Genomic DNA, 26,999 nt, shown 5'->3' with positions numbered 1-26,999 from the left:
GGAAAGATAAATATTAGTGGTATATCCACTGGCTGCCCTTTGATCAATGGCAATGGGCTATACATCTTGCTGAAGAGATTGCAAACTGAGGTATTTTGTCTAACAGATATGGGAGTTTATCAATGTTTGATTTGTTTTGAAATTCTTTGTCAGTGTGATCTGTGTGAAATATGTATCTCTAATGTGGTCATACATTTTACAGGGGGTTAGGAAGTGCAGCTGTTTCCACCTCATTTTGTGGGCAGTGTGCACATAGCCTGTCTTCTCTTGAGAGCCAGGTCTGCTAATGGCAGCCTCTCTCAATAGCAAGGCTATGCTCACTGAGTCAGTACATAGTCAAGGATGTTCTTCATTTGGGGTCAGTCAAAGTGGCCAGGTATTGTGACTCTGTGCACTCTCTGTATAGGGCCAGATAGCATTCCAATTTGCTCTGTTTTTTGGTTGAGTCTTTCCAATGTGTTAAATGGTTATCTTTTTGCCTTCTCATAATTTTGTTGGGTCTAATTATGTTGCTGTCCTAGAGAAGAGTCCCCTCAGCCAGCTGGTACTGGGGCTCTGTTCACAAACAGACTCCACAGAGCCCCAGAACCAGCTGGCTGATCTCTCTGTAGGGAGGGCTCTTCTCTAGGTTAATCTCTCTGTAGGTGAGGGCTTTCTCTCTCTCTCTCTCTCTCTCTCTCTCTCTCTCTCGTGATTTGTTGTTCAGGAAATGCAGTTCCATTTGAAGTGAGGCATTCCAGTGAGTGATGTAGTAAAAGACAGTAGCCTAACTCAGTCAATGCTGAAGGGGTTTCCTCCACTACTGTAGGCCTACAACGGTGTTGAATGGAAGAGGGAAAAACATGGACTAATAAGTCCTTCAAATCAAATAACAATTTGACAGAATGTTCAACTCTACTGCCAGGATTAGGCCTAAATTAGTCTAAAGTAGCAACCTGTCACTTTGACAAGGTTATTCATTTAAAGGGTAAGGGCGTATTCACTTCTCACTGAAACTCGAGAGTAGTGGGGATAAACTATAGATATACTTTAATATGGTCCTTTTTTCCCCTTATGATATTTAAGAAACAAACTGTTACTCTTTTTCTATCCCTACATGGTAGCTAGTGTGCTCATGTGGTATTGAGCGAGGCTGTGTACAGTGAAAAGTGAAGATGTAACACTAAACCTTTTAGGAGCCTTTTGACCCTGTCTGCCTTCTCATCCTTCCAAACTGCCATGGCCGTATGACACAAAAGGTGTCAGAGAAGGTGGCTGGAGGTAAGTGAGGGCCCCATTGGGTGGCAGTCTAGTGGTGGTGGGAGTGTGGGCCCTATTGAGTGGTAGTCGAGAGTAGAGGTCGACCGATTAATTATTTACATTTTTTAGATTCTTTTATTTATTTATTTAATCTTTATTTAACTAGGCAAGTCACTTAAGAACACATTCTTATTTTCAATGACTGCCTAGGAACTGTGGGTTAACTGCCTTGTTCAGTGGCAGAACGGCAGATTTTCACCTTGTCAGCTCAGGGGATCCAATCTTGCAACCTTACATTTAACTAGTCCAAAGCAATAACGACCTGCCTCTCTCTCGTTGCATTCCACAAGGAGACTGTTACGCGAATGCAGTAAGCCAAGGTAAGTTGCTAGCTAGCATTAAATTGATCTCATAAAAAACAATAAATCATAATCACTAGTTAACTACACATGGTTGATGATATTACTAGATATTATCTAGCGTGTCCTGCGTTGCAAATAATCTGACTGAGTATACAAGCATACACGTATCTGACTGAGCGGTGATAGGCAGAAGCAGGAGCGTAAACATTCATTCAAACAGCACTTTTGTGCGATTTGCCAGCAGCTCTTCGTTGTGCGTCAAGCCTTGCGCTGTTTATGACTTCAAGCCTATCAACTCCTGAGCTGAGGCTCGTGTAACCAAAGTGAAATGTCTAGCTAGTTAGCGCACGCTAATTGACATTTTGTTGCTGGTTCGAGCCCAGAGAGGAGCGAGGAGAGGGACGGAAGCTATACTGTTACACTGGCAATACTAAAGTGCCTATAAGAACATCCAATAGTCAAAGGTTAATGAAATACAAATGGTATAGAGGGAAATAGTCCTATAATAACTACAACCTAAAACTTCTTACCTGGGAATATTGAAGACTCATGTTAAAAGGAACCACCAGCTTTCATATGTTCTCATGTTCTGAGCAAGGAACTGAAACGTTAGCTTTCTTACATAGCACATATTGCACTTTTACTTTCTTCTCCCAACACTTTGTTTTTGCATTATTTAAACCAAATTGAACATGTTTCATTATTTACTTGAGGCTAAATTGATTTTATTGATGTATAATATTGTATTATAAGTGTTCATTCAGTATTGTTGTAATTGTCATTATTACAAATAAACAAATAAAAAAATCGTCCAATTAATCAGTAGCGGCTTTTATGGTCCTCCAATAATCGGTATCGGCATTGAAAAATCATAATCGGTCGACCTCTAGAGGTGGTGGCAGTCTACAGTGCCCAGACATGCCATGTGGGCTTTAGATTGTAGTGCAATGACAAAGGGGGAGTGGGCAGCCCCCCCCCCCTGTTGTTAAGGGGAACAGGGAAAGGTTCTGTCTCGCTCTCTTTCCTTTCTCTTACCCTTTTTTGTCTTCTTTCTCTCTCTTCTGGTCCTTTTTCTCTCACATCCGGTGGCCTGTCTGGCAGCTCTGGGTCTGTCATCATTGTACCACCTCAGCGCTGTGCAAGCCTCAACAAGGACCATGCATGCTTCCTCTCTTTTTCCTCTTCTTCTCCTCACTCCCTCCCTCCTCACCCACAAAGGATATGGGAGACCACCAGTTATTTCCATCTAAGAGAGAGCCTGATCCAGACTAATGAAATCTCCAGATGCTGGCAATCTTGGCGTAAACTAACTGTAATCAGGCTTGATTTGGTGTAAGCTAGTACATCGGTTGACATGTTGGTATGTTGTAGAGTGGAATTTGTACAGAGTTTGATGTTGTAATGTAGTAGTATTGCGTCATAGCTGAAACCCAGTGAAGAAATCAACTAAGTGACAGTCTGTCATTTTTTTGGAGGAGATCTGTTGCTCTTGACTTTTAGTTTGTTCTTGTGCTTGCCCCAGCTTCATCTGTCTGGACTTGACTCCTGGCTCTGTCTGTCTCAGTCGTGGGAAAGACTGAAATTACATCGCTCTCATGGTGGACTATATTGGGCTCTCAGGGAGAGGGGTAGAGGGCAGCAGGCGGCAGGTTGCAGACAGCTCTGTTAGATCAGGAGTCCCCCAGCAGCAGGCAGGTCTGAAGCTGTCCAGTCCACAGAGCAACACTGCTTCACCGTTACGTTTAACGGGAGCTAGGAGCGGAAGAATGTTGTGCGCCACGTCAACAGGTGAGTGACTGTATGTCCGACTCCCAGACTCTGGCCAGCTGTGTGTGTTGTGGGGGTGTAACCGGCTCAGATGAGGGACTGGGTCTGTGTTGCAGGACCCTTATCAAGTGTGTCTGGAAGACTAACAATGTATCAAGTTATAAATTACAAAGCATTATTCCTCTAATTTATGGAGTTTTCCTTTGTGAAAAATGAGTCACATTCAGGCCTATAACCAAGGTTAAACTGAGTGGTGAAGACTTAAAGCTGCAATCTGTAACTTTTTGGGTGACCTGACCCAATTCGCATAGAAATGTGTTTTTGAGCTGTAATTCTCATTGACAGCAAGTCTAAGAAGCAGTAGATCTGTTCTATGTGTGCTATTTTTATGCTTCTCGTTCTTAAGTTTCTTTTTTGCATATTTCACTTTCAGTTTTGTACATCAACTTCAAATAGCAGAAAATACAATATTTTTGGTTATGGAAAATACATTTCACAGATATTTAGATTGTACAATGTCTACACTATACTAGCTTTATTTGTCTCATAAACTGAAATTAGGCGAACTATTAGAACTTTAGCAACTAGAGCAATTTCTGCATAGTGCACCTTTAAACATACTATGACCACTAACACTGCAGTCTCAACTGCTGTGTATTGTACTCTATGCAGGACTCCACATGTTGAAAGTACATTAGGTATTTGGGTTATAATGTAGCCTATCTCTGTTCAGTGGAGCACACAGCTTAGAGTGAGAGGGCTTAACAGTTTGGTAGCCAGCAGTGAACCCTGGTTGGATTTGTTAACACTGAGGATATGTGGGCTAGTTGGCCAGGTGGGTGCCCCAACCCCCTAACCCTCCAGAGTGGACAGTGTGGAGCTGAGCTGAGGGGGTCTGGCCTGGAGGAGCCCTGGTCTGGAGTGATGAGAGAGACGTTTGTTTCCCAGGGCGAGGCACGAGCAGCTATGTGTGGCATCTGTCTACTTAGTGTAACTGAAGCTCCCACTGGCCATGCTACACTGTATCAACATGCGGGAGAAGAAGAGAAAGTTGTTGAACTCTTACATTTAGTTTTCCCCCTCCCTGTTCCTCTTTGAAGAGGCGGGGCATATTGCACTGGTCTCAGTAAGAGCTGCTGCTGCTGAATCCCAGTTTATTCTAGGCTGTGCCTGTAAGCCCTGTTTTAGTCAGTGGCGACACTGCCCCATCTGTTTTGAGCTCCACCTTTCTATAAAAATAACCTACTTTTTGGGGAGGATGCCTGTTTTGTATGTTATTGTGACATTAATACATGTCATGTATCAGTTTACAAACAATGTACAACAATATATAAAAAATAAATTAAGTTAATAAAGCCGCATTCAAACTTGGTCTCGTTTTTGCTTACTTGAGTAAGGCAGCTCCAAAATACAGGTGTTTCAGCCTAGCTGTGCTTTCTTTGGTGGTGGGGCAACCAGCGGAACATATACGGAGCGTAGGGGTTGGTAATGTTCTCTAGTTGCGCCTTGATTGGCTCAGTGTTCTGTCACTCATGGGGACACTAGGTCACTGCCATATCTAAGGGTAGAGCTTGAAAACTCAAGCCCCTTGGGTGCTGCCATTGAGTTACATTAGAAGTGCCCATCCAAGAAGGCTCAAGGTCATTGGCCACAGATAAAATGACGTCAAGTCACATCTACAGCAGCTTTGATTGGACTGTCAACATCATACTTTGAAAATCTTAGCTAGCAGTCATCATCATGAATCAAGTCAACAATCTACTGGCAAATCATTTTTAATCCTTGTCATATGAAGAGAAATATTGAAGAGAAATAAAATGTATCTGTGCTCATCGGCCATTGGACATAAACATTACACAGCAAGTTGGAAATCTCAAATTCAACAATGAGTGTTTTGGAAGGAATTAGTGCCTAACTACAAGCATTGCAAAGCAACCAATAGCCTGCTGTTCAGTGGAGTGGGTGTGTGGTCAGGGTTTAAGGGTCTCTTTTTCTGAGATTAAAAGGATAAATATTCAACCATTGGCCATGCTGTCAATCCAGCATGACTTCTGTCGCGCTCAAAACAACTGGAAACTCAGAACTGTGAAATCTGTTTTCAATGAGTTCAAGACAACTGGGAGCTCTGAGAAAAAAACGAGGTCCAACTGGGAAAATAGGTTTTGAATGGTCATCCAACTCGGAATTGAATGTCCGGAACTCGGGCCTCTTTCTAGAGCTCTGACCTGAAGATCGCTGACGTCATCATGATTCGACCTTGTTTTTTTCCAGAGTTCCCAGTTGCCTTGAAAGCACCATAAATCTAGAGAATGCCAGACTTTGATGACTAAGTTTGATGACAATTTTCCCACGAAGGACCACCGAAGTTAAACAAAACTTTCATAACTAAAAAAAACATTTTCACAAAATGTGGGAAAGTTTGGGTTTGTGAACAATTTATGACCTTTCAACTTATTTCGATATGGCTTGATGTCGGTAGCCTGTTGATGAGTAACACTATGATTGGTTGGGGGAAACCATGCTATTTAGGCCTACATTTCAGTGGAGGTAATTTGCGTAACATGATGATGCAAACCTTCTACAACTATCTGTCTAGTGGAGAGGGGGGCCTTTGGGAATTAAATTAAAATAGCCTTGACGAAGCTAATGTGAAAGACAAACTGACATTTATATATCTACCCTCTGGCATTTAACATGGCCTTGTGGGTGTGCAGAGAAAGATCTCGGTGAGTGTGCAAGGGTTCCCTTCCACTTACAAGCCCCCAGACAGCGCGGCCATATCTCCACCAGGGACACTGACCTTCCTTCTTAGGGTCCCGAAGGTCCCCCTCCACCTCTTCCTTCTCCACTCCATGGCTGCACAATTCACTCTCAGGGCCAGCAGCTTACTGCTGCTGTTACAGTTGTGTAATTAACCTGAGAGGAGGGACATCATCACTAGGGACTGGGGAGGAGAGGGGAGTGGAGGAGATGATATTGATTATATATATATAAATATGATATTACATTATATTCCTATTATACTGTATGATAAATAGTACATATTATGATATGAGTCTGTTAAATCTTGTCTCAGCCCAGAGACCCTAAAGGATGCTGAGTTAGTGAAGGACTCCTAATGCAGTAGGCCTTCGTCTTCATCTACTCAGCTCCACCTTCAAGTTGTTTTCCAACTGACTGCGTTGAGTTTTATTTATAGGAGACAAACAAATATTGTAGTTGAAATTCAATGTGAGCACTAAGAGGTGTGTGCACATTCTGGGGCCAACCCATCCTTTCACACTCTATTTTGGCAGTTAGATCATATACCTATTTAGTTCAGTCTCTGCACTTTTCCAGACTCACAGTTTGCAAATGTCAACCCAGATTTCAGTTTTATTCTCACTCCCACATAGTATTTCTCTGCTCTGTCTCCCTTGCTTTCACTCCTCCCTCTCCCTAGCTCTCCCCTTGTCTTTCCCCCCCCCCCTTCTCTTTCTCTGGATCAGGCGTATGCACAGTCAGCGCGGACAGGCATATTGTTTAAATGTCACCCTGGCTAGGTTGTGCTGTGAGCAGAGCAGTAGCCACTGATGTTATCTATCTGCCCTGGGTTATTGCAGGCTGTTGGGCTGTGTTATCGTCACTACTGCATTCGCGGCTCAAAGGACAATCATCTAATGTACTGTAGCTGGGGGTCACCGCTCATACTGCCTGACCACTGTTAACCAATGGATGCAGCCTGGGTAGTTTGACAGTCAGTGACCAACCACGGTTGACTGTATGAAGCCTATTGGTACATAGGCAACTGGATAAATATATGTGATGTGAAAAATAGATGTACCCAGGCCTATATAAAAAAAAATGTAACATAACATTTCTGCAAAAGGGAATTCTTGTCTTATGGGACTAATATTAACTGATTAAATAAGTAAACTAAAATGATTTTAAATGCTATAGTAGGCTATATGAATAGCCTTTCTCTGTGAACATTTTGTACTGGGGGCTTTTTAATTCAGGTGGCCACTCTCAATGTTTATCCTATAATGTTCTCATTTAAGCATGAGATGCTTTATTTATCTAACAAACATGTGTTAGCGTTGGCTAAACTAGCCGTCAGGTTCATTGGGCCTCTACGGGGCCGGATGTACTATTTCAGACCGTCAGTGCGGTCAAAAGTATGGATTATATCCCTCATGCTCCACGTAGGTCTAGTAATAATAACATCAAAGTCCCGACAGTGCTAAGCTACAATCCTGTCAAATCTATCAAATAAATGGTAGATTAGGCCTACCTAGAGCTGTACTGCACAAGTTATGTACAGCCCATCACTAAATGGAGCAGCAGGTAGCCTAGCGGTTAGAGCGTTAGGCCAGTAGCCAAAAGGTCGCTGGTTTGAGCCAATTCTGTCAAGTCTGTCGATGTGCCCTCAAGCTGTACTAATATGGCTGACTGTAACGTACTGGGTGTCGTGAGTATGAAGTCAGGCTCAGGGAAAACAGAGTTCAATATAGTGCTCTTTTAATGCACACACGGTGAACCATGGCCACCCCACTAAACACTGGGTGCTCAAAACCAAAATGCCCCAGACACGGGGAACGAGAACGAAAACAGTCCAGCACTATACACAAACATAAACCAACACTTTCGTCTGTAACAAACACCAGGGTTACAATAATCAATCCCACACAAAGAAACGGGCGGACCAGCTGACTAATAAAGCCCAACTAATTACAACCAACTCAAAACAGGTGTAATCAATAAACACATAAGGAGGGAGAGAAAAGAATCAGTGGCAGCTAGTAGGCCGGTGACGACGACCGCTGAGCACCACCCGAACGGGAAGGGGAGCCACCTTCGGTCGGAGTTGTGACACTGACCCTGTAAAACACCTATCCGGTGTATGTGACACTAAAACATCTTTAAAACAAAATGTTTAGCTATTTTCTATTTCTATATAACTCCTAGGCTCTTATTGTCTCTCTCTCTCCCCCTTCTCTCTTTCCCTCCCCCTCTCTCACACACCGTAGTCTACATACAGAGTTCAACGGGAGGTTTGAGGCATCCCCACTCCTCCCCCTCTAGTCAGCATTGAGGGCCACAGGTGTAGGCCAGGCCAGCCCTACTAACAGTAATATACAGTACAGTATGCGTGCCTTGTGCGTCACAGCCTCTGTGTTTAGAAATGGGGGCAGGTAGCCAGCCAGTCAGTCAGCCAGGCAGGCAGGCAGCTCAGTTGTTGGATAGGCAGAAAAAGAAAGGAAATATGTTCTTCAGGTGGTCACTATTGTCTGATAAGGATGACGTATCAAATCCAAGGCATTATTTGACCAAAATCCAAACTATTGAATAATGGTTATAATTGTGTAACGATGTGTAATTGAGCTATTACAGATGGTAATAGTTATACAATTGTATCATTAAAAAGCTGCTGCAAAATGTTGAGGGTAGATAGATGGCCTTTTACTACAGTAAGTAACAGAAATGATGAGCTAGAAATGGACTGTTCTTTATGTTATTTCAGAGTTGGTTGGATGGCTAATTAGTACTCAGTGCAAGTCCTGCTTCAGTCAATGAGTCCCCCACTGTTCCAGCCCCTGGCTCTGTGTTGGTCAGCAGCTCTTGAGGAGAGTAGAAAGGAGAGCCAGGCCCTGAACAAAGCCCAGTGTGCAGGGGGTCTAAACAGAGACGTGTGTCTAATCAACCTGCCTGGATACACAAAGGGAACCCAGCGTTAGGTTACTACTGTTACCTCCAGGCCTCACACACACTGACTGAGCCCTGTGTGGCTCTGGAGGACAGGTAGAGTGCACGTACACCACCGTTCAAAAGTTTAGGGTCACTTAGAAATGTCCTTGATTTTGAAAGAAAAGTTGTTGTTTTTTAATTGTCAATTTAAAATAACATCAAATTGATCAGAAATACAGTTTAGACAATGTTAATGTTGTAAATTACTATTGTAGCTGGAAACTGATTTTATGGAATATCTACATATGCATACAGAGGCCCATTATCAGCAACCATCACTCCTGTGTTCCAATGGCACGTTGTTAGCTAATCAGTTTATCATGAAAAATCAGCTGTTTCCAGCTACAATAGTAATTTACAACATTACCAATGTCTACACTGTACAGTGGGGCAAAAAAGTATTTAGTCAGCCACCAATTGTGCAAGTTCTCCCACTTAAAAAGATGAGAGAGGCTTGTAATTTATCATAGGTACAGTTCAACTATGACAGACAAAATGAGCATTTTTTTCCAGAAAATCACATTGTAGGATTTTTAATGAATTTATTTTCAAATTTTGGTGGAAAATAAGTATTTGGTCAATAACAAAGGTTTCTCAATACTTTGTTATATACCCTTTGTTGGCAATGACAGAGGTCAAACGTTTTCTGTAAGTCTTCACAAGGTTTTCACACACTGTTGCTGGTATTTTGGCCCATTCCTCCATGCAGATCTCCTCTAGAGCAGTGATGTTTTGGGGCTGTTGCTGGGCAACACGGACCTTCAACTCCCTACAAAGATTTTCTATGGGGTTGAGATCTGGAGACTGGCCAGGCCACTCCAGGACCTTGAAATGCTTCTTACGAAGCCACTCCTTCGTTGCCCGGGCGGTGTGTTTGGGATCATTGTCATGTTGAAAGACCCAGCCACGTTTCATCTTCAATGCCCCTGCTGATGGAAGGATGTTTTCACTCAAAATCTCATGATACATGGCCCCATTCATTCATTCTTTCCTTTACATGGATCAGTTGTCCTGGTCCCTTTACAGAAAAACAGCCCCAAAGCATGATGTTTACACCCCCATGCTTCACAGTAGGTATGGTGTTCTTTGGATGCAACTCAGCATTCTTTGTCCTCCAAACACGGCAAGTTGAGTTTTTAGCAAAAAGTTATATTTTGGTTTCATCTGACCATAGGATATTCTCCCAATCTTCTTCTGGATCATCCAAATGCTCTCTAGCAAACTTCAGACGGGCCTGGACATGTACTGGCTCAAGCAGGGGGACACGTCTGGCACTGCAGGATTTGAGTCCCTGGCGGTGTAGTGTGTTACTGATGGTAGGCTTTGTTACTTTGGTCCCAGCTCTCTGCAGGTCATTCATTAGGTCCCCCAGTGTGGTTCTGGGATTTTTGCTCACCGTTCTTGTGATCATTTTAACCCCACGGGGTGAGATCTTGCGTGGAGCCCCAGATCGAGGGAGATTATCAGTGGTCTTGTATGTCTTCCATTTCCTAATAATTGCTCCCACAGTTGATTTCTTCAAACCAAGCTGCTTACCTATTGCAGATTCAGTCTTCCCAGCCTGGTGCAGGTCTACAATTTTGTTTCTGGTGTCCTTTGACAGCTCTTTGGTCTTGGCCATAGTGGAGTTTGGAGTGTGACTGTTTGAGGTTGTGGACAGGTGTCTTTCATACTGATAACAAGTTCAATCAGGTGCCATTAATACAGGTAATGAGTGGAGGACAGAGGAGCCTCTTAAAGAAGAAGTTACAAGTCTGAGAGCCAGAAACCTTGCTTGTTTGTAGGTGACCAAATACTTATTTTCCACCATAATTTGCAAATAAATTCATTAAAAATCCTACAATGTGATTTTCAGGATTATTTTTCTCATTTTGTCTGTCATAGTTGAAGTGTACCTATGATGAAAATTACAGGCCTCTCATCTTTTTAAGTGGGAGAACTTGCACAATTGGTGGCTGACTAAATACTTTTTTGCCCCACTGTATTTCAGATCCTTTTGATGTTATTTTAATGGACAAAAATGTTGCTTTTCTTTCAAAAACAAGGACATTTCTAAGTGACCCCAAACTTTTGGTAGTGTAATGGTAGTGTATGTACGCACTAACGCATGCATGAGCGCACGCACACACAACACAGGTGTAGCAGCACAGAGAAAAAGGGTAAATGAAAGAACAGTTCATGGTGATGAATTTGTCACGCCGAGAGAGAGGTAGAGCGAGGCAACACGAGAGTGGTAGATCCCCCTTACTATAACCGGAGGCTGTTTCTTAGGACATGACGTGTGTCAGTAATAATGACCAGATGACCCTGACCCACTCCAGGGCAAGGTAGACCATGAGGAGAGCCTGTGCCGGGGAAGGAGAGGAGAATAGGCGTGAGTGGCCAGACCAGTGAGAATCCCCAGGGCTCCAGAGAGAAGGTGATGTCTGAGTCAGGTCGAGACCACCTCGGAGGCCTCTTAGCTGGGGCTGCACGTCAGGTTGCCTGGGGATGGTGCAGAATGCAACATGAATGACCCTGGGGTGTGTCACGGAGAAGCCTATCCTACATCACCTATAGCAAAACTTCTCTTTAACTCCACTGCCAGGCGATTTCCAGCTATTATTAGCTTAGGAACAGCAAAGCCTCTTAGGGCTCTTTATTTAACCAGATCGGCAGTCTGATGTGGGGGCACTTTAGTTGTGTATGACGCAATCCTCTTGCAGCCTGTCAGAAGTGGAGGAGAAGAGAGGAGAGGAGCAGGGGCCTCAGGCCAGGCTAGACCAGGAGTAGAGTAAAGCAGCTGTGCTTTCTATTCATTGTCTGGTTAGATGATGAGATGTTCAGATGAGATAAAGGAGAGTTTAACTCATCTGACCTCATGTCTTACCAGGAACTTTTCCAGAGGACTGACTCATATCTCGTATGAGGCTCCGTCAATGTCATAAATCATAGATCCATTAATCCAACCTTTGAGCATGTGGGTTGGTGTATGCGTGCGTGGGCCGGAGTGTGTGAGGGAATTTGAATTATAGTTTGTTGATATAATGGTTCTAAAACAGGGACAGGAGGGTTGTGGTCATGTTGACCAGCTTTCTTAGACCTGTCTGATCAACATGCATCCCCGACTACCCTCTCCCCCCCTCTCCTCCTCCTTTCTCCTCTTCTCCTCCTTCCCCCTCTCCTCCTCCTTTCTGCTCTCCTCTTCGCCTCCTCCTTGCCCCTTTCCTCCTCCATCCCCCTCTTCTCCTGAGAGCAGGAGGTGGTCTGAGGAGGTGGCGGAGCTGACAGGGTTTCCCCAGGCTGGCAAGAGCAAGCTTGTGGAGCAAGAGGGTTTCAGATCAGTCCTCTGAGGAGGCGCCAGGTATTCAGTGGCGTTCCAGTGTGTCATCTAATCTGGTCTCAGTCAGAGGAGGTGTGAGCCAGGGCAGATCAGTCATCTGAGGAGGCTGGCCACTCCTCCCTGGCGGAGCCCCATCATCTGAGGATCCCCTGCCTGGCGGAGCTTGTGGAGCCAAATCAGTCATCTGAGGAGGCCAGCTTGTGGAGCAAGAAGAGGGTTTCATCAGTCATCCCTGGCGGAGCTTGTGGAGCAAGAGGGTTTCTTCTCTCATCCTGGCAGAGCTTGTGGAGCCCCTCAGTCATCTGTCTTTTTCTCATCAGGAGGCTGGCCTCCAGTCCTCTCTGTCTGTAAACCTCTTTCAGTCCCTTCCCTCCTCCCCCAGAAGACCATCCAGTGTCATCTGATGAAACCGTGGCATTAACAGGAGGGTTTCAGATCAGTCATCTGAGGAGGCTGAGCGGAGCTTGTGTGGAGCAAGAGTGTTTCAGATCAGTCATCTGAGGAGGCTGGTCATCAGAGCTTGTGGAGCAAGAGGGTTTCAGATCAGTCATCTGAGGAGGCTGGCGGAGCTTGTGGAGCAAGAGGGCTTGTGGAGCAAGAGGGTTTCAGATCAGTCATCTGAGGAGGAGGCTGGCAAGAGGGGATCAGCTTGTGGAGCAAGCAAGGGTTTCAAATCAGTCATCTGAGGAGGCTGGCGGAGCTTGTGGAGCAAGAGGGTTTCAGATCAGTCATCTGAGGCTGGCGGAGCTTGTGGAGCAAGAGGGTTTCAAATCAGTCATCTGAGGAGGCTGGCGGAGCTTGTGGAGCAAGAGGGTTTCCACATCATAAAACATACACCTTATGAGCTCTTAGACTGGTCATGCAGAGCATTTTAACACACTTTCACTCACATACAGATTGTAGCCTATATGCTGTATAAAGTACAGTCAGTACAGGCCTTTCCAATGCCATGTGGAAGTAGGACAATGATGAGACTTTTGACAATAGCTATGTTTCCATCAGATTGGCGACCCATTTGCATTGGGTGCGTAACCTCATTAGGGCGTCCACACACTGTGCTCAGAATGACGGAAATAATATTTAGAATATGGTAATTAATATTAACAAAACAATGATATGGTCCTTCTTAACAAATTCTGATGTTGACTTTGAACATGTTAGAATAACATTTACTTTTCCACAGCCAACAAGATGAGTAGCAAACAGCAAAACCACTAGCCTATGTCAATCTACTATAGTAGAAAAGTGTAGGTTACCTATTCTATTGGTCAGCTTGTCGAGACAGAAATAGCCTATTCCAAACCGACTCTGGGACAGAGTTCTTCACATTTTAAGTGCAGCCATGCGCACAAAGCAGTTGGCTACAGGTGAATGTTCATTTCATAATGCAATCAGTAGGAAAACACCACTGTCAAAACTGCACTTCACATGTGAACAGTTTGATATGACCGCGATGAACATATATGTTAGGAATGTAGATAGGGCCCTTCCCACTCTCTGTCGGATACATTATTTTGTAGACTTTAGTTCTTGATAGAATTAAACAAAGAGCCCTTCATAGGAACCAGAAGATCTTTAATGTCCCACTGCCGGAAAAATTGGATTGAGATCAGATGGCTTCACTGCTTCCTTTGTTAATTAGCTCATGTGTTGTGTCTGACTCTGTTCTAGCTGTATCTCTGTCAGTGGTCCCAGACAAGACAGGGAGATGACCAATTCTCTCTGTCTCTCATCATTGAGTGAGTGATGTTAATGAACTGAGCTGGCAGCCTGCAGTGTGGTAGGGTTGAGTATTAAATGATGGCTGGCCATGCCACCTCAATCATTTAGAACAGCATTTAAATGAGGGGGAGATGTACATTTACAACAACAGGTGTCACACACATATACACACACACGTACAACACAATTGGCAGATAGTTTTCTCTCTTTCCAGCAGGCTCTTGGAAACAGACAATATTCAATAGATCTTTAATAACGGAGGTGTATTTGTAGACCTGCTCTTGTTAATTAATATGCAATTGAAAATGACTGCCTTGAAAGTAACCCCTTCTTAATATGTCTGCATTTGGCAGTGAATATTGGCTTCTTTGCACTTTAAGTATCCAGGCAAATGTATTTTGAGTGCTTACTTCTGGCTAGTGTAAACTGAATTGTTTTCCACTTTCAATTCATAACCTCCCAATGGATTTCTTTAATGCAATGTGATTCACATTGGCCTACAGGTTTGTCTAACTCGATTTCTACCGTTGACCATTTATTGAATTGGCTACATTTATTGAATTGCGTGGGAAACTACCAGGGCTGTCCAATCCTGTGCCCTTTGAAGGGTGTTGTCACGATACCAGTATTTAGATTATGATACCAATACCAGTTTACTATCACAATACTTGATACCATCACAATACCAAAACAATACCAAGGGAAAAGGAAGGCATATTAGCCAAAGTCACAGAATGGCAGTTGATGTCATTACATTTTTGAATGTATGCATTAATGAGTCAGTCATACAATCAATTTGGCTTTGGTAAAACAAATAACTACATGACAACATAATGGTAATAATTTATTTGAATGGAAAATCTCTAGTCTATTGATAAACTGGGTCATCAAGATTTAGACTAGGCCTATTCACAATACAGATGAAATCATATTCAGTAGGATGTGTGCATGCCTTTTAGTTATTGAGCTTGTTTTCACTGATTTCACGAGACTGTAGATATCAAAACAATCTGTTTCCCTTCCATTTGGGACTTATTATATTGTACTGATCAACTAAATGTGCATGGAAGAAGTAATCTCTTCTTTGATCAAAGTCTGTGCTGTCTCTTTAAGACCCATGACGTCATTCTCACACAGAGAGACAAATGCTGAGCAAAAATGATCTTGACTTGGAGAAACTGAGGCGGGGGAGATTAAGTGAATGAATAAAAGTTTTGGTGACAATAAGCTTTGAAATCTGCAATATTTAGCGTTATGGTTTGTCTACTGCATGTAATCACAAACAAGGTACTAGGGTAGTGAATTGACGTTAGCTTCAGCTGTAAGCTAGGTAGGAAAGTTTGCCTACAAAGCTGTAAGCTACCGGTAACGTTATCTTTCTGCATTGTAAAGTGTTGTATTATGTAGCTCTTGGACATTGTTTAGCCAACAGTAATCAACATTTCTACATGACGTTTAAGCGTGTTAACTTCTGTGCAGCGCAAGTGGTGATGCAGCCCAGACTCCCAGTGAGTTCCTCAGGACAGGCTAGTCTAGAGCTAGTCTAGTGCTAGTCTAGAGCTAGTCTAGTGCTAGTCTAGAGCTAGTCTAGTGCTAGTCTAGAGCTAGTCTAGTGCTAGTCTAGAGCTAGTCTAGTGCTAGTCTAGAGGCAGCGTATTGTTGTGCTACAAGGGGACTGCAATGATAGACTTGATCCTCTCTCAATCAGTAGACGCCGTGAGAAACATTTGACAGAAGTACCAAAAGTAATACTAATTCTACTACCGAATCGTTTTTCAGCTTCTAGTATCGGAAAAGTACAAGCGTTTCAGTATACCGTGCCACACTACTTTTGAATGATTTATTTTTTAAAACTTGACTAGAAAGTAACGGAACAACACAAAGTAAATGTGTGTGTTTTTCCAGATGCTATGGAAAGATAGGCCTACAGTGTATGACTATCCAGCCCGATAGCAGTGCTTTAGTTAGTATATCCTTCCACATACTGTACGCCATGCCTTTGTTAGTGTGTTGTCTTGTCCTTCCTCTGAGGGCTCAGGGGGGCGGGTCGAGGCGGCACAGTGCAGCAGGCTGTTGACCCGCTCTGTTGTCCTCCTCCATACACACACACACACCATACATTCCGTCTATTCCTCCGTCAGTCAGATGCTGTCTTCCTCTGTCGTCACAGGATACAGCAGTCTTGTGACACTGACAGGCAGGCAGGGCCACTGTGGAGCAGCTATGAATAGACTGCTGGGAGGGAGGGAGAGATAATTGAGTAGGCTGCTCCTCTCCTAAAATGTTCCTTTTTACACTGATTCTGATATTTCCATTCATCTTTAGCTTTAGAAGACTGTGGTTTCCTAAATGTGTTGACGCACAGGAGTTGTGTCTCTTCTCAAGGTCCTTTAAAAGTGTTTTGTTTTGAAGAACAAGCTTTTTTGCGGAAAGTGTTTTGTATTCGAACAGCAATTTCAAACCCCCATTGCCATGAACTGGGTGTGTAAATATCATGATTATGTGCACCTTTGGTTCGGTTATTTGTACTTCACAGGAGAGCACAGCACAACTATGTTAAGTGATTTACACTACTGCTGCAACAGTAGTTCAAAGTGAACTGTATTTTCACAAAGTTACATAGGTTCAATATTGCAAATTCTCTTCATCTTTGTACTAAGTCCTAATATTGAACAGAACTATGGAATAGAACGTGACATGGTGTATTTCTCATGATGAGTCCAGGGGCGTGTAGTGACGCTGTCCTGTGTTCGTGTCCCAGTTAGGTCCAGCCAGTTTATCAATAACTACAAATAGAGTGGTGTTGGTGGACAATAGGTTGTTGTCTGTGAGCCACCTATCCTTTGTGTGTGTGCGTGCGTGCTTGTATTTGTGCCTGTGTCTGTGTGTGCCTGTCTTTGTGCCTGTGTGTGGCCAGACCATCACTGAGGCAGGGCTGATGTGTATTATTAGAGTGCTGGTGCTGCCGTGATGACAGGAGAGAGCATGCACCGTTGTGTGAATTTGTTTCCTGAGGAGCGATGCTCATCGGTTATCCCTCTTGGAACCATGCCTGTTTTCTTTCTGCCCGTCTAAACACGTGCACACACACACACCACTCTCGTCCCCCACCCCTCTGGAATGTAGGACTATGTCTGGAATGGAGGTAGCCTATCAGTAGACCATAATGTACCTACTGTTGTAGATGAGGACTATCCTTGTTTGTAGTGAAGCAAAGTAACTCCTCCTGTGTGTATGTGTATGTCAAGCCAACTCCTGTTCAAGGCTAGCAGAATGACAACCACAGCAATAAAGCACCAATAAAGGTGTTTGTCAGGGAGATAGACCCAGGCAAACAGCTCCACTATTCTTATCACTCCCCTGGCGGTGCAGTGGCTCCGATCTCACAGCAATAGGGGTAAAAGTAATGTTCTGTTGAAATAAATTCAGTTCAAAGGCATTGCCAGATCACACGTTTAGCATCCTCCCCATATAATGCAAATAGGTATTGTATGGCCCATAGAGAGGTTATTGTGATGATGACTTATGGTCCTTTTTCTCTCCATCATTCCTCTTCAGATCTGGAGCCTGACGACAATACGTCGTTCTACATCCTCAATGTGGGCCAGCAGTCCGTGGTCAACAACCAGTCTATGGGTCAGTCTCGCAATGGCAGCATGCAGCCTCACTCCCAAGTCATCAGCTCCTCCCCCCATCAGCGCCTGCAGTCCCACAAGGTGTACGACCCCATTTATGAGGTCCAGGACCATGTCAACAAAAACAAATCCAGCCCTGCAGGTGGGGTTGGGGGGCCTCCCAAAGCCTTTGAGTGTCCTAGCATCCAGATCACCTCTATCTCCCCCAGCTGTCAGCAGGAGATGGACTCTAACAATCTTAGAGGTAATGATGGGGACTACCACCATGGGGACCGGCCCCTGTCCAGGGACCACCTGTACCTGCCCTTAGACCACTCATACCGGGACTCAACTCTCAGCCCGTCCCCCTGCAGCTCCCTGTCCTCCAGGAGCTGGTTCTCAGACGCCTCGTCCTGCGAGTCCTTCTCCCACGAGTACGATGACGTGGACTCTGAGCTGAACGAAGCGGCCGCAAGGTTTACTCTGGGGTCTCCCCGCACCTCCCCTGGCTGCTCCCCTCATCCTGGGGTCCTGGAGGAGGGTCTGTGGGCTGGGCATCAGCACCACCACCCTGCCTTTCACCACTCCCACTCCTCCCACTCCCTGTCCCCCCGAGTCTCCCCCTGCCACTCCCCACGCACCTCCGTCACCGACGAGAACTGGCTGAGCCCCCGGCCACCGTCCCGCCCCTCCTCACGCCCCACCTCACCCTGCGGGAAGAGACGCCACTCCAGCGCAGACATCTGCTACCCAATGGGCTCCGTGTCCCCACACCACTCCCCGATCCCCACCCCCGAGCCGTCCCCAAGGGGCAGCGTGACAGAGGACACCTGGATAGGAAGCCCCTCCATGGGCATGTTCCAGTGCTGCCCTTCCGAGGCAGACATCCCCTCCAAGACTAGGAAGACTTCCCAGGACCGGACATGCTCCATGGGGGGGAAGGGGGACCTGGGCCTGGACGACTCTGGGAACGGGTCCCCCCTCATGGACTCTCCCTCGGAAGACACCTTGCACTCCCTGAAGAAGGACGGGCCAGGGGAACAGTTTCTCTCAGTGCCCTCACATTTCACATGGAACAAACCCAAACCAGGACACACACCCATCTTCAGGTATGTCACTTCCTGTACCTGCCCTCTCAATCACAGATAGCGTTGGAAAATTCCACAAACTTTCCCAGAAATGTTGGTTGGAGGATTCCCAGAATCAGGAGGGAATAAGCAGGGAGGGAATCCTCCAACCAAGATATCTGAATAACCAAGGAAGATATTTTTCAACACTAATCACAAGTCATCTTTAGCTTTAGTCAGCATTTAGAATGAATACACACTCATCAGAGTCATTAGTATTACTAGGTCAAGGTAGAGTACATGAAAGGTACAGATAGGAACCTTTATGGGACCTTTTATAGGATTAGTGATAAAGAACAAAATGTTCAGTAGCCTGTTTGATCCCGATAAGAGCATTAAGACACTGTTCGTACTAGTATTTTATGAAGGAAGATTCTTACATTGAATCAAGTTTAATAGCAATAGATTACAGTTCACTCCTGGTTATGCAATGGCTTGGACAGTTGGGCAAGCATTCCTCAAATTTGAGCTTGCAGTCGGATATCCAGAGCTCCGAAGTTACAATTGTGTAGCCTAATTGAATTGGAACAGGGGAACTACCCTGCACTTAGTCTGCACCTATCAGGGGTGCACTAGTATAATATTCTGTAGCTTATACCGGTATAATTGTGTCTGTAGGTTTGACTCCAATGCTCTCAAACTTTAGGTCACTGCTTTAGACCCACATGGGCTGAAACATTTAATGAGCCACAGAGACATGATGGCGCTGTCTGAAGTAGCACAACAGTGTAACATAAGGTTGTTGGTGCCTGGGGGGAAGCACATGCTCACGTCTCTCACTCATTCACTCACTCACTCACTCACTCACTCACTCACTCACTCACGTCTCTCACTCATTCATTCACTCACTCACTCACTCACTCACTCACGTCTCTCACTCATTCACTCACTCACGTCACTCACGTCACTCACTCACCACTCACTCACTCACTCACTCACTCACTCACTCACGTCTCTCACTCATTCACTCACTCATTCACTCATTCACTCACTCATTCACTCACTCACCACTCACTCACTCACTCACTCACTCACTCACGTCACACTCACTCACCACCACTCACTCACTCACTCACACACACACACACACACACACACTTTTTATCTGGAAATCGGCGTAACCAGAAGCTCTTGATCGTCGTGACGCACTGACTTCTATCAGAAAGAGCGGGTTAAAGTTTCCCTTCTCTGCTCTCCCAATGTGTGCAGCAGATGAAGTCTCAGCCTTGTTTGTGTGCTCTGGCCTCTAGCGCTATAAATCAGCACAGGTCACATATGGCTGAGGGGCTACACCACCACCATCTAACCCAGCCTTCATGAAACACCATCCCACCTCAGGGCTAACTATAGATATCCATATTCACATACCGGTATTGACATTCAGGCTGACTGGGGCTAAGAAATATGAGTTCTCTCAGTCTGGCTGCCAATTCACAGACACCTTCCAGAAAGGGGTCAACACTGTACCTTGTTATAGTGGTCTAGTACCCTGCTACAAGAGTATATTCATATCTAGGATAAACCACTATTTACAAAATGATTAGGTCTTTAGGACTAGAGTAGGCTTCCACTGTTGGATGTAGTGAGTGCTGTGACTGGGGTGATCTCTCCTGTCTGCTGTAGAAGGTTCTGGAAGTGTCTCCACTAGGGTTGTCACCATGATACCAGTATTGCGATACTCAGAAGTATCGTGGCAAGAAAACAAAAAATGAAGCAGAAATAATTTCTTATGACATAACAGTCCTATAGTATAAAATAAAACCTTTTTGTAAACTACCATAGAGTTTAGTCTGCTTCCTGTTTTTTTTTTTTTACCAAGGAAAATGTGGTATCGTAGTTTCGCCACACTGGTATCGTGACAACCCTAGTCTCCAGTCAGAGAAGCTGTGTCTGGGAGGTGTTCTGCTGAACAGATGGTCCTGGCGTCTGTCTGCTGGGTGGCTGTCATAGTTCAGTGGCTGGTGGTGGAGGAAACAGAGGCATGGGGCGGGGGGCTCCGAGTCTGAGCCTCAAACAGACTGGGGGTGGATTCAGGGAGCAGTCCCTCCCTATATCTTGATCCCAGATCTGTTTTCTGTATAGACAATTGGCATGAAAATGACCATTATAGTTTACTATACTGCACAAAAAGATCTATAACCAGGCTAGTCCATCCCACCTCAGGGCTAACTATAGATATCCATATTCACATACCGGTATTAAGGTTGATATGACATTTAGTGGGGCTAAGAAAGGCTTTATGACTCAGCACATGCATACTCAGGCTGACTGGATCAGGCAAATTAGAAATAAGTGCACTCAGGCTATCTGGACGGCCAAAGTTAGTTACTTTAAGGAGCAGTTCTCTCACTTAAAGACCTCCTCCCTCTTTCCCCTGCCCCGCTACAAAGTTTCTCCCTGCAGGCGGACACAGAGTCTGAGGTGCTATAGGAGCTCCTTAAACCTGACCCCCAAAAAACATCTGGATCCAAAGGTTTAGACTAGATTATTGGAGGACCAAAAAAGCCGATGCCGATTTTAAAAATGTAAAAATAAATAAAAATAATAATTTAAAAAAATGTATTTGTAATAATGACAATTACAACAATACTGAATTAACACTTATTTAAACTTAATATTAAACATCAATAAAATCAATTTAGCCTCAAATAAGTAATGAAACATGTTCAATTTGGTTTAAATAATGCAAAAACGAAGTGTTGGAGAAGAAAGTAATATGTGCCATGTAAAATGTGTGCCATGTAAAATGTGTGCCATGTAAAATGTGTGCCATGTAAAATGTGTGCCATGTAAAATATGTGCCATGTAAAAAAGCTTATGTTTAAGTTTCTTGCTCAGAACATGAGAACATATGAAAGTTAGTGGTTCCTTTTAACATGAGACTTCAATATTCGAAGGTAAGAGGTTGTAGTTAATATAGTATTTATAGGACTATTTCTCTCTACCATTTGTACCTTTGACTATTGGATGTTCTTATAGGCACTATAGTATTGCCAGTGTAACAGTATAGCTTCCGTCCCCCTCCTCGCCCCTACCTCGGCTCGAACCAGAAACACAACGACAACAGCCACACTCGAAGCATCTCTCTGAGGAGGTTCCCATTGCTTGGAAGGCAGCCACGGTGTGTCCTTTATTTAAAGGGGGAGATCAAGCTGATCCTAACTGTTATAGGCCAATTTCTATTTTGCCCTGTTTATCAAAAGTGTTGGAAAAACCTGCCAATAATCAACTGACTGGCTTTCTTGATGTTTATAGTATTCTCTCTGGTATGCAATTTGGTTTCCGCTCAGGTTATGGATGTGTCACTGCAACCTTAAAGGTCATCAATGATGTCACCATTGCCTTTGATTCTAAGCAATGCTGTGCTGCTATTTTTGTCTTGGCCAAAGCTTTTGATACGGTAGACCATTCCATTCTTGTGGGACGGCTAAGGACTATTGGTGTCCCTGAGGGGTCTTTGTCCTGGTTTGCTAACTAGCTCTCTCAAAGAGTGCAGTATATAAAGTCAGAAAATCTGCTGTCTCAGCCACTGTCCTTCACTAAGAGAGTACCCCAAGGCTCGATCCTAGGCCCCACACTCTTCTCAATTTACATCAACAACATAGCTCAGGCAGTAGGAATCTCTCATCTATTTATATGCCTGTCTTATACTCAGCTGGCCCCTCCTCGGATTTTGTGTTAAACTCTACTACAACATAGCTTTCTTAGTGTCCAACAAACTTTCTTTGCCCTTAACCTTGTTCTGAATGTCTCCAAAACAAAGGTCATGTGGTTTGGTAAGAAGAATGCCTCTCTCCCCACCGGTGTGATTACTACCTCTGAGGGTTTAGAGCTTGAGGTAGTCACCTCATACAAGTACTTGGGAGTATGACTAGACGGTACACTGTCCTTCTCTCAGCACATATCAAAGCTGCAAGTTAAGGTTGAATCTAGACTTGGTTTCCTCTATCGTAATCACTCCTCTTTCACCCCATCTGCCAAACTAACCCTGATTCAGATGACCATCCTACCCATGCTAGATTACGGAGATGCATTTTATAGATAGGCGGGTAAGGGTGCTCTTGAGCGGCTACATGTTCTTTACCATTCGGCCATCTGATTTGCCACCAATGCTCCTTATAGGACACATCACTGCACTCTATACATCTCTGTAAACCCGTCGCAAGACCCACTGGTTGATGATGATTCTTTATAAAACTCTCTTCGGCCTCACTTCCCCCTATCTGAGAGATCTACTGCAGCCCTCATCCTCCACATAAAAGACCCGTTCTGCCAGTCACATTCTGTTAAAGGTTCCCAAAGCACACACATGCCTGGGTCGCTCCTCTTTTCAGATCGCTGCAGCTAGAGACTGGAACGAGCTGCAAAAAAACACTGAAACTGGACAGTTTTATCTCCACCTCTTACTGACAGTTGTGGCTGCTTCGCGTGATGTATTGTTGTTTCTACCTTCTTGCCCTTAGTGCTGTTGTCTGTGCCCAATAATGTTTGTAACATGTTTTGTGCTGCTGCCATGTTGTGTTGCTGCCATGTTGTGTTGCTACCATGTTGTTGTCATGTTGTGTTGCTACCATGCTGTGCTGTTGTCTTAGGTCTCTCTTTATGTAGTGTTGTCTCTCAGGTCGTGATGTGTGTGTTGTCCTATATTTTATTTCATTTTTTATTTTTTTGTTATTGTTTGTTTTTAACTGACTTTCCTAGTTAAATAAAAGTTAAATAAAGAATGAGAGATGTACAGGGGAGCGGCTGTAGGCCGCAGGTGGTGACTGGGAGCCCCAGAGCCCCGCGGTACCGAGCAGCATACCCTAGAAAGGTTACGCTAATCCAGGCTCCGACCTCTGCTTCAACCGGCTCCCTCCGCCCACCACAACGCTCAGGTTTCCTAGCTACCAAACCCCTCTTGTGTTACTGTGGCCGCTGGCCAGGGAAAACATACACTTCCGGTGTTATGTCGGTGGCATTGGAGGGTACGAGACAAGCCACTGTTACACCCACCTTTGTTTTTAGGCCTTAAACCTTTAGAGACGGTTTCCCAGACCTAGATTAAGATTACTTCAGGACTAAAAAGCATGCTCATTGGAGAATCCTTATTCAAATAGCTTCGAAGGAATAGACTTGATCTGGGTCTGAGAAGCTTACCTTTTTTATTTAGAATAGTTGTGACTCGTGCAGTACATCTTTATAGTATGCAATGTGATCATATTCATGGGGGCTTTCCTCTGCCATGTGCTGTGGGGGAATCTAGGCTACCAGGACAGGCTGTCCTATAGCCTACTTTGATTAAAAATCGCATGGGAACAGATGCCAGTGGTACGGTACCACAATGTTAGAGACACGTGCTTCTATTTTTCTTCAAATGTCATTCTTTCCTCTGGACAACAGTTTATTCAGTGAACCGGCTCCAAAGAAAGCCAGCCACCACATTTCTCCCATTTAGCCTGACTGATGGTGTTCGGAGTCAGCCAGCTGCCCAGCTTTCGATAGAGCCATGGAGGATAGGGAAAAACTGACTGACTCATGTTTTGCTACTCTGTTGAGTTCTTTTTGAGTTCCCTGGCCTTTAGTAAACTAACATTCATTTTATTTGTGTCTGTGGTCTGCATGCTGTGTGAAGGCTGAGTGGAGGACATTTCTGTGTGGCATGTTTGTCTGACATAGCATGGCCTGTTGAAAGCACAATTTTAGTTTTGCCACGACCCGACAATGGGCACATAAATAAACAATAGGCCATGGTTAGTGACTTTCTTTGACTAGCGGAGAAGGTTAGGCTAGCCTTCGTGGTTAGGCTAGTTACTGTAGAGAGAGGCATAATGTGGTGTAAATGTCTGCCTGCTAGGACAGCTTACAGTGGTGTGTATCATTCCTCATACTCATAGACCATGGACGCACACACACCCACAAACGTTTAATTTCTCCCCATTTGTACTGCAAAGTGCTGTGTTAGAGCAAACTGTGTCTCCCTGTAACTGTAACAGACCAGGAACACCTTTATCATGCTGTATGGAACACATACTGAGAGCTCCTGAACTGGCTCAATGTAACCAAGTCTTTATAACTGGCTCAATGTAGCCAAGTCCTTATAACTGGCTCAATGTAGCCAAGTCTTTATAACTTGCTCAATGTAGCCAAGTCCTTATAACTGGCTCAATGTAGCCAAGTCCTTATAACTGGCTCAATGTAGCCAAGTCTTTATAACTGGCTCAATGTAGCCAAGTCTTTATAACTGGCTCAATGTAGCCAAGTCTTTATAACTGGCTCAATGTAGCCAAGTCTTTATAACTGGCTCAATGTAGCCAAGTCTTTATAACTGGCTCAATGTAGCCCTGTCTTTATAACTGGCTCAATGTAGCCCTGTCTTTATAACTGGCTCAATGTAGCCAAGTCTTTATAACTGGCTCAATGTAGCCAAGTCCTTATAACTGGCTCAATGTAGCCAAGTCTTTATAACTGGCTGAATGTAGCCAAGTCTTTATAACTGGCTCAATGTAGCCAAGTATTTATAACTGGCTCAATGTAGCCAAGTCTTTATAACTGGCTCAATGTAGCCAAGTCTTTATAACTGGCTCAATGTAGCCATGTCTTTATAACTGGCTCAATGTAGCCAAGTCTTTTTTTATGAAGATTCAGTGTGTAGGCTAGTAGATGATGAATTACTAACATCCTACATAGTTTTGACAATAATTTGACTAAATAGGTTTTTAGAACATTATTTCTCTGTAGGTTCTAGATCAATAGAGCCATAGACCAGCCAAGCTACCCAGAGACCCACTGAGAGAGACAGTTTGTCTGTGTGGATGGGCACAGATGGAGTGTTTTATTTTTGAGTGCAGCTGTTCAAATATGATTGTGCCCTACATAGATAAAAACATAGAGGGAAAAAAAACATCAGCCTGCAGCCTCTCCTGTGACACAGCCTCATCCATACTACAGTGCTGAACAACACAACCATACATCTATATACCGTTTATAGTGTAAAACCCCTTCATGATTCACTGCTAGTTACAGTCCCTGCATGACCTATTACAAGTGTGATTATTCCAGTATGGTTAGCCTAATGTTGGTGGTAATTCCTATGATTCACTGTCTGACTGATGGGGTTGAACACACAGCCTGCAGCCCCATTTAGACACTGTACTCTGTGTGTCACTCAGACCTAGTGTAGGCCTGGTGTGGTCCTCCACAATGTTTCCAGAGGTCATGATTCAGCACAACCTGTTGTGTTCTCACTTCTTTATATTACCATATATAATGTGTCATTGCATTGGTTCTTCTATGTACTTATTCTCTTTGATTAAGGGCAGTCAAACCTACATTCCAGTAGCATATTTATGTTAAAAGCACAACCTCTTTTCCCTGACCAAATACAATTGCGATAGTTGAGTGGTTCTCTATACTAAAATTGACTCATCTTACAAGTAAATGCTCTTAGTTCTGAGAGTAGGACATGTGGGTGTACTGGCCTGGCAGTAGTTTGTAATCAGAGCTACTGTACTGTGCTGCCAAGGCAGGTTTGAATGAATCCAGCCGGCTTAATTAGCTCTAACCTGCCCCTGCTAGCTAATATGTTAAACCTAAATCTCTGATTATAGAGCCTTTTTGTTATCCATAGGATGATTATGTAGTCACAGCGGCTCACAGGTAATGTCTTTCCAAAAGACAAGAAATGTTAGGTGATATAGGCTATATCTATTTGTTATCCATAGATCACCTAGGTAATGCCTAGGTGATCTGTATCTTGTTTTTATCCAAACCATCAGTACCCTTATTGTCTATGTTTCGGTCTGTCCCCAGGACCTCTTCCCTACCCCCCCTGGACTGGCCCCTGCCCCACCTGTTTGGCCAGTACGAGCTGAAGGTTGAGGTGCACCCCAAGGCCCACCACCGAGCACACTACGAGACGGAGGGAAGCAGAGGGGCGATCAAAGCTGCATCAGGTGGTCATCCTGTTGTCAAGGTAAGACCATATAGCTTATTGTACTCTTTCCCCTAGATTGATTTCCAGACAGGGCTCAAAGGCCCCTGGCATCAACATTGTTAAAGCGGGTGGACCTTCCTCACTAATTCACTGGCCTAGTACATGGTCAGTGAATAACCCATAGAAATCACAATAACCAAAACA

General features: G+C 44.2%; 1 protein-coding gene across 4 annotated transcripts in view; it reads left to right on the top strand.

The window, feature by feature from the left end:
* Window positions 1–26,999, top strand: part of LOC112237386 (nuclear factor of activated T-cells, cytoplasmic 3) — a 100,581-nt gene that overhangs the window by 3,762 nt on the left and 69,820 nt on the right. For 2 of the 4 annotated variants that reach the window (XM_042331057.1, XM_042331056.1), the window contains exons 2-3: window positions 17,698–18,862; window positions 26,672–26,834. In XM_042331057.1, the coding sequence (XP_042186991.1) occupies window positions 17,698–18,862; window positions 26,672–26,834 (1,328 nt within the window). Of the gene's footprint in view, window positions 1–2,364; window positions 3,390–17,697; window positions 18,863–26,671; window positions 26,835–26,999 lie in introns of those variants that run through there. The other 2 variants (XM_042331055.1, XM_042331054.1) reach the window with 2 other exon arrangements.

This window comes from Oncorhynchus tshawytscha, linkage group LG12, assembly GCF_018296145.1.
Source record: "Oncorhynchus tshawytscha isolate Ot180627B linkage group LG12, Otsh_v2.0, whole genome shotgun sequence".
NCBI lineage: Eukaryota > Metazoa > Chordata > Actinopteri > Salmoniformes > Salmonidae > Oncorhynchus > Oncorhynchus tshawytscha.
The sequence above is the reverse complement of the archived record's forward strand: the minus strand, read 5'-3'. Positions and strand labels throughout refer to the sequence as shown.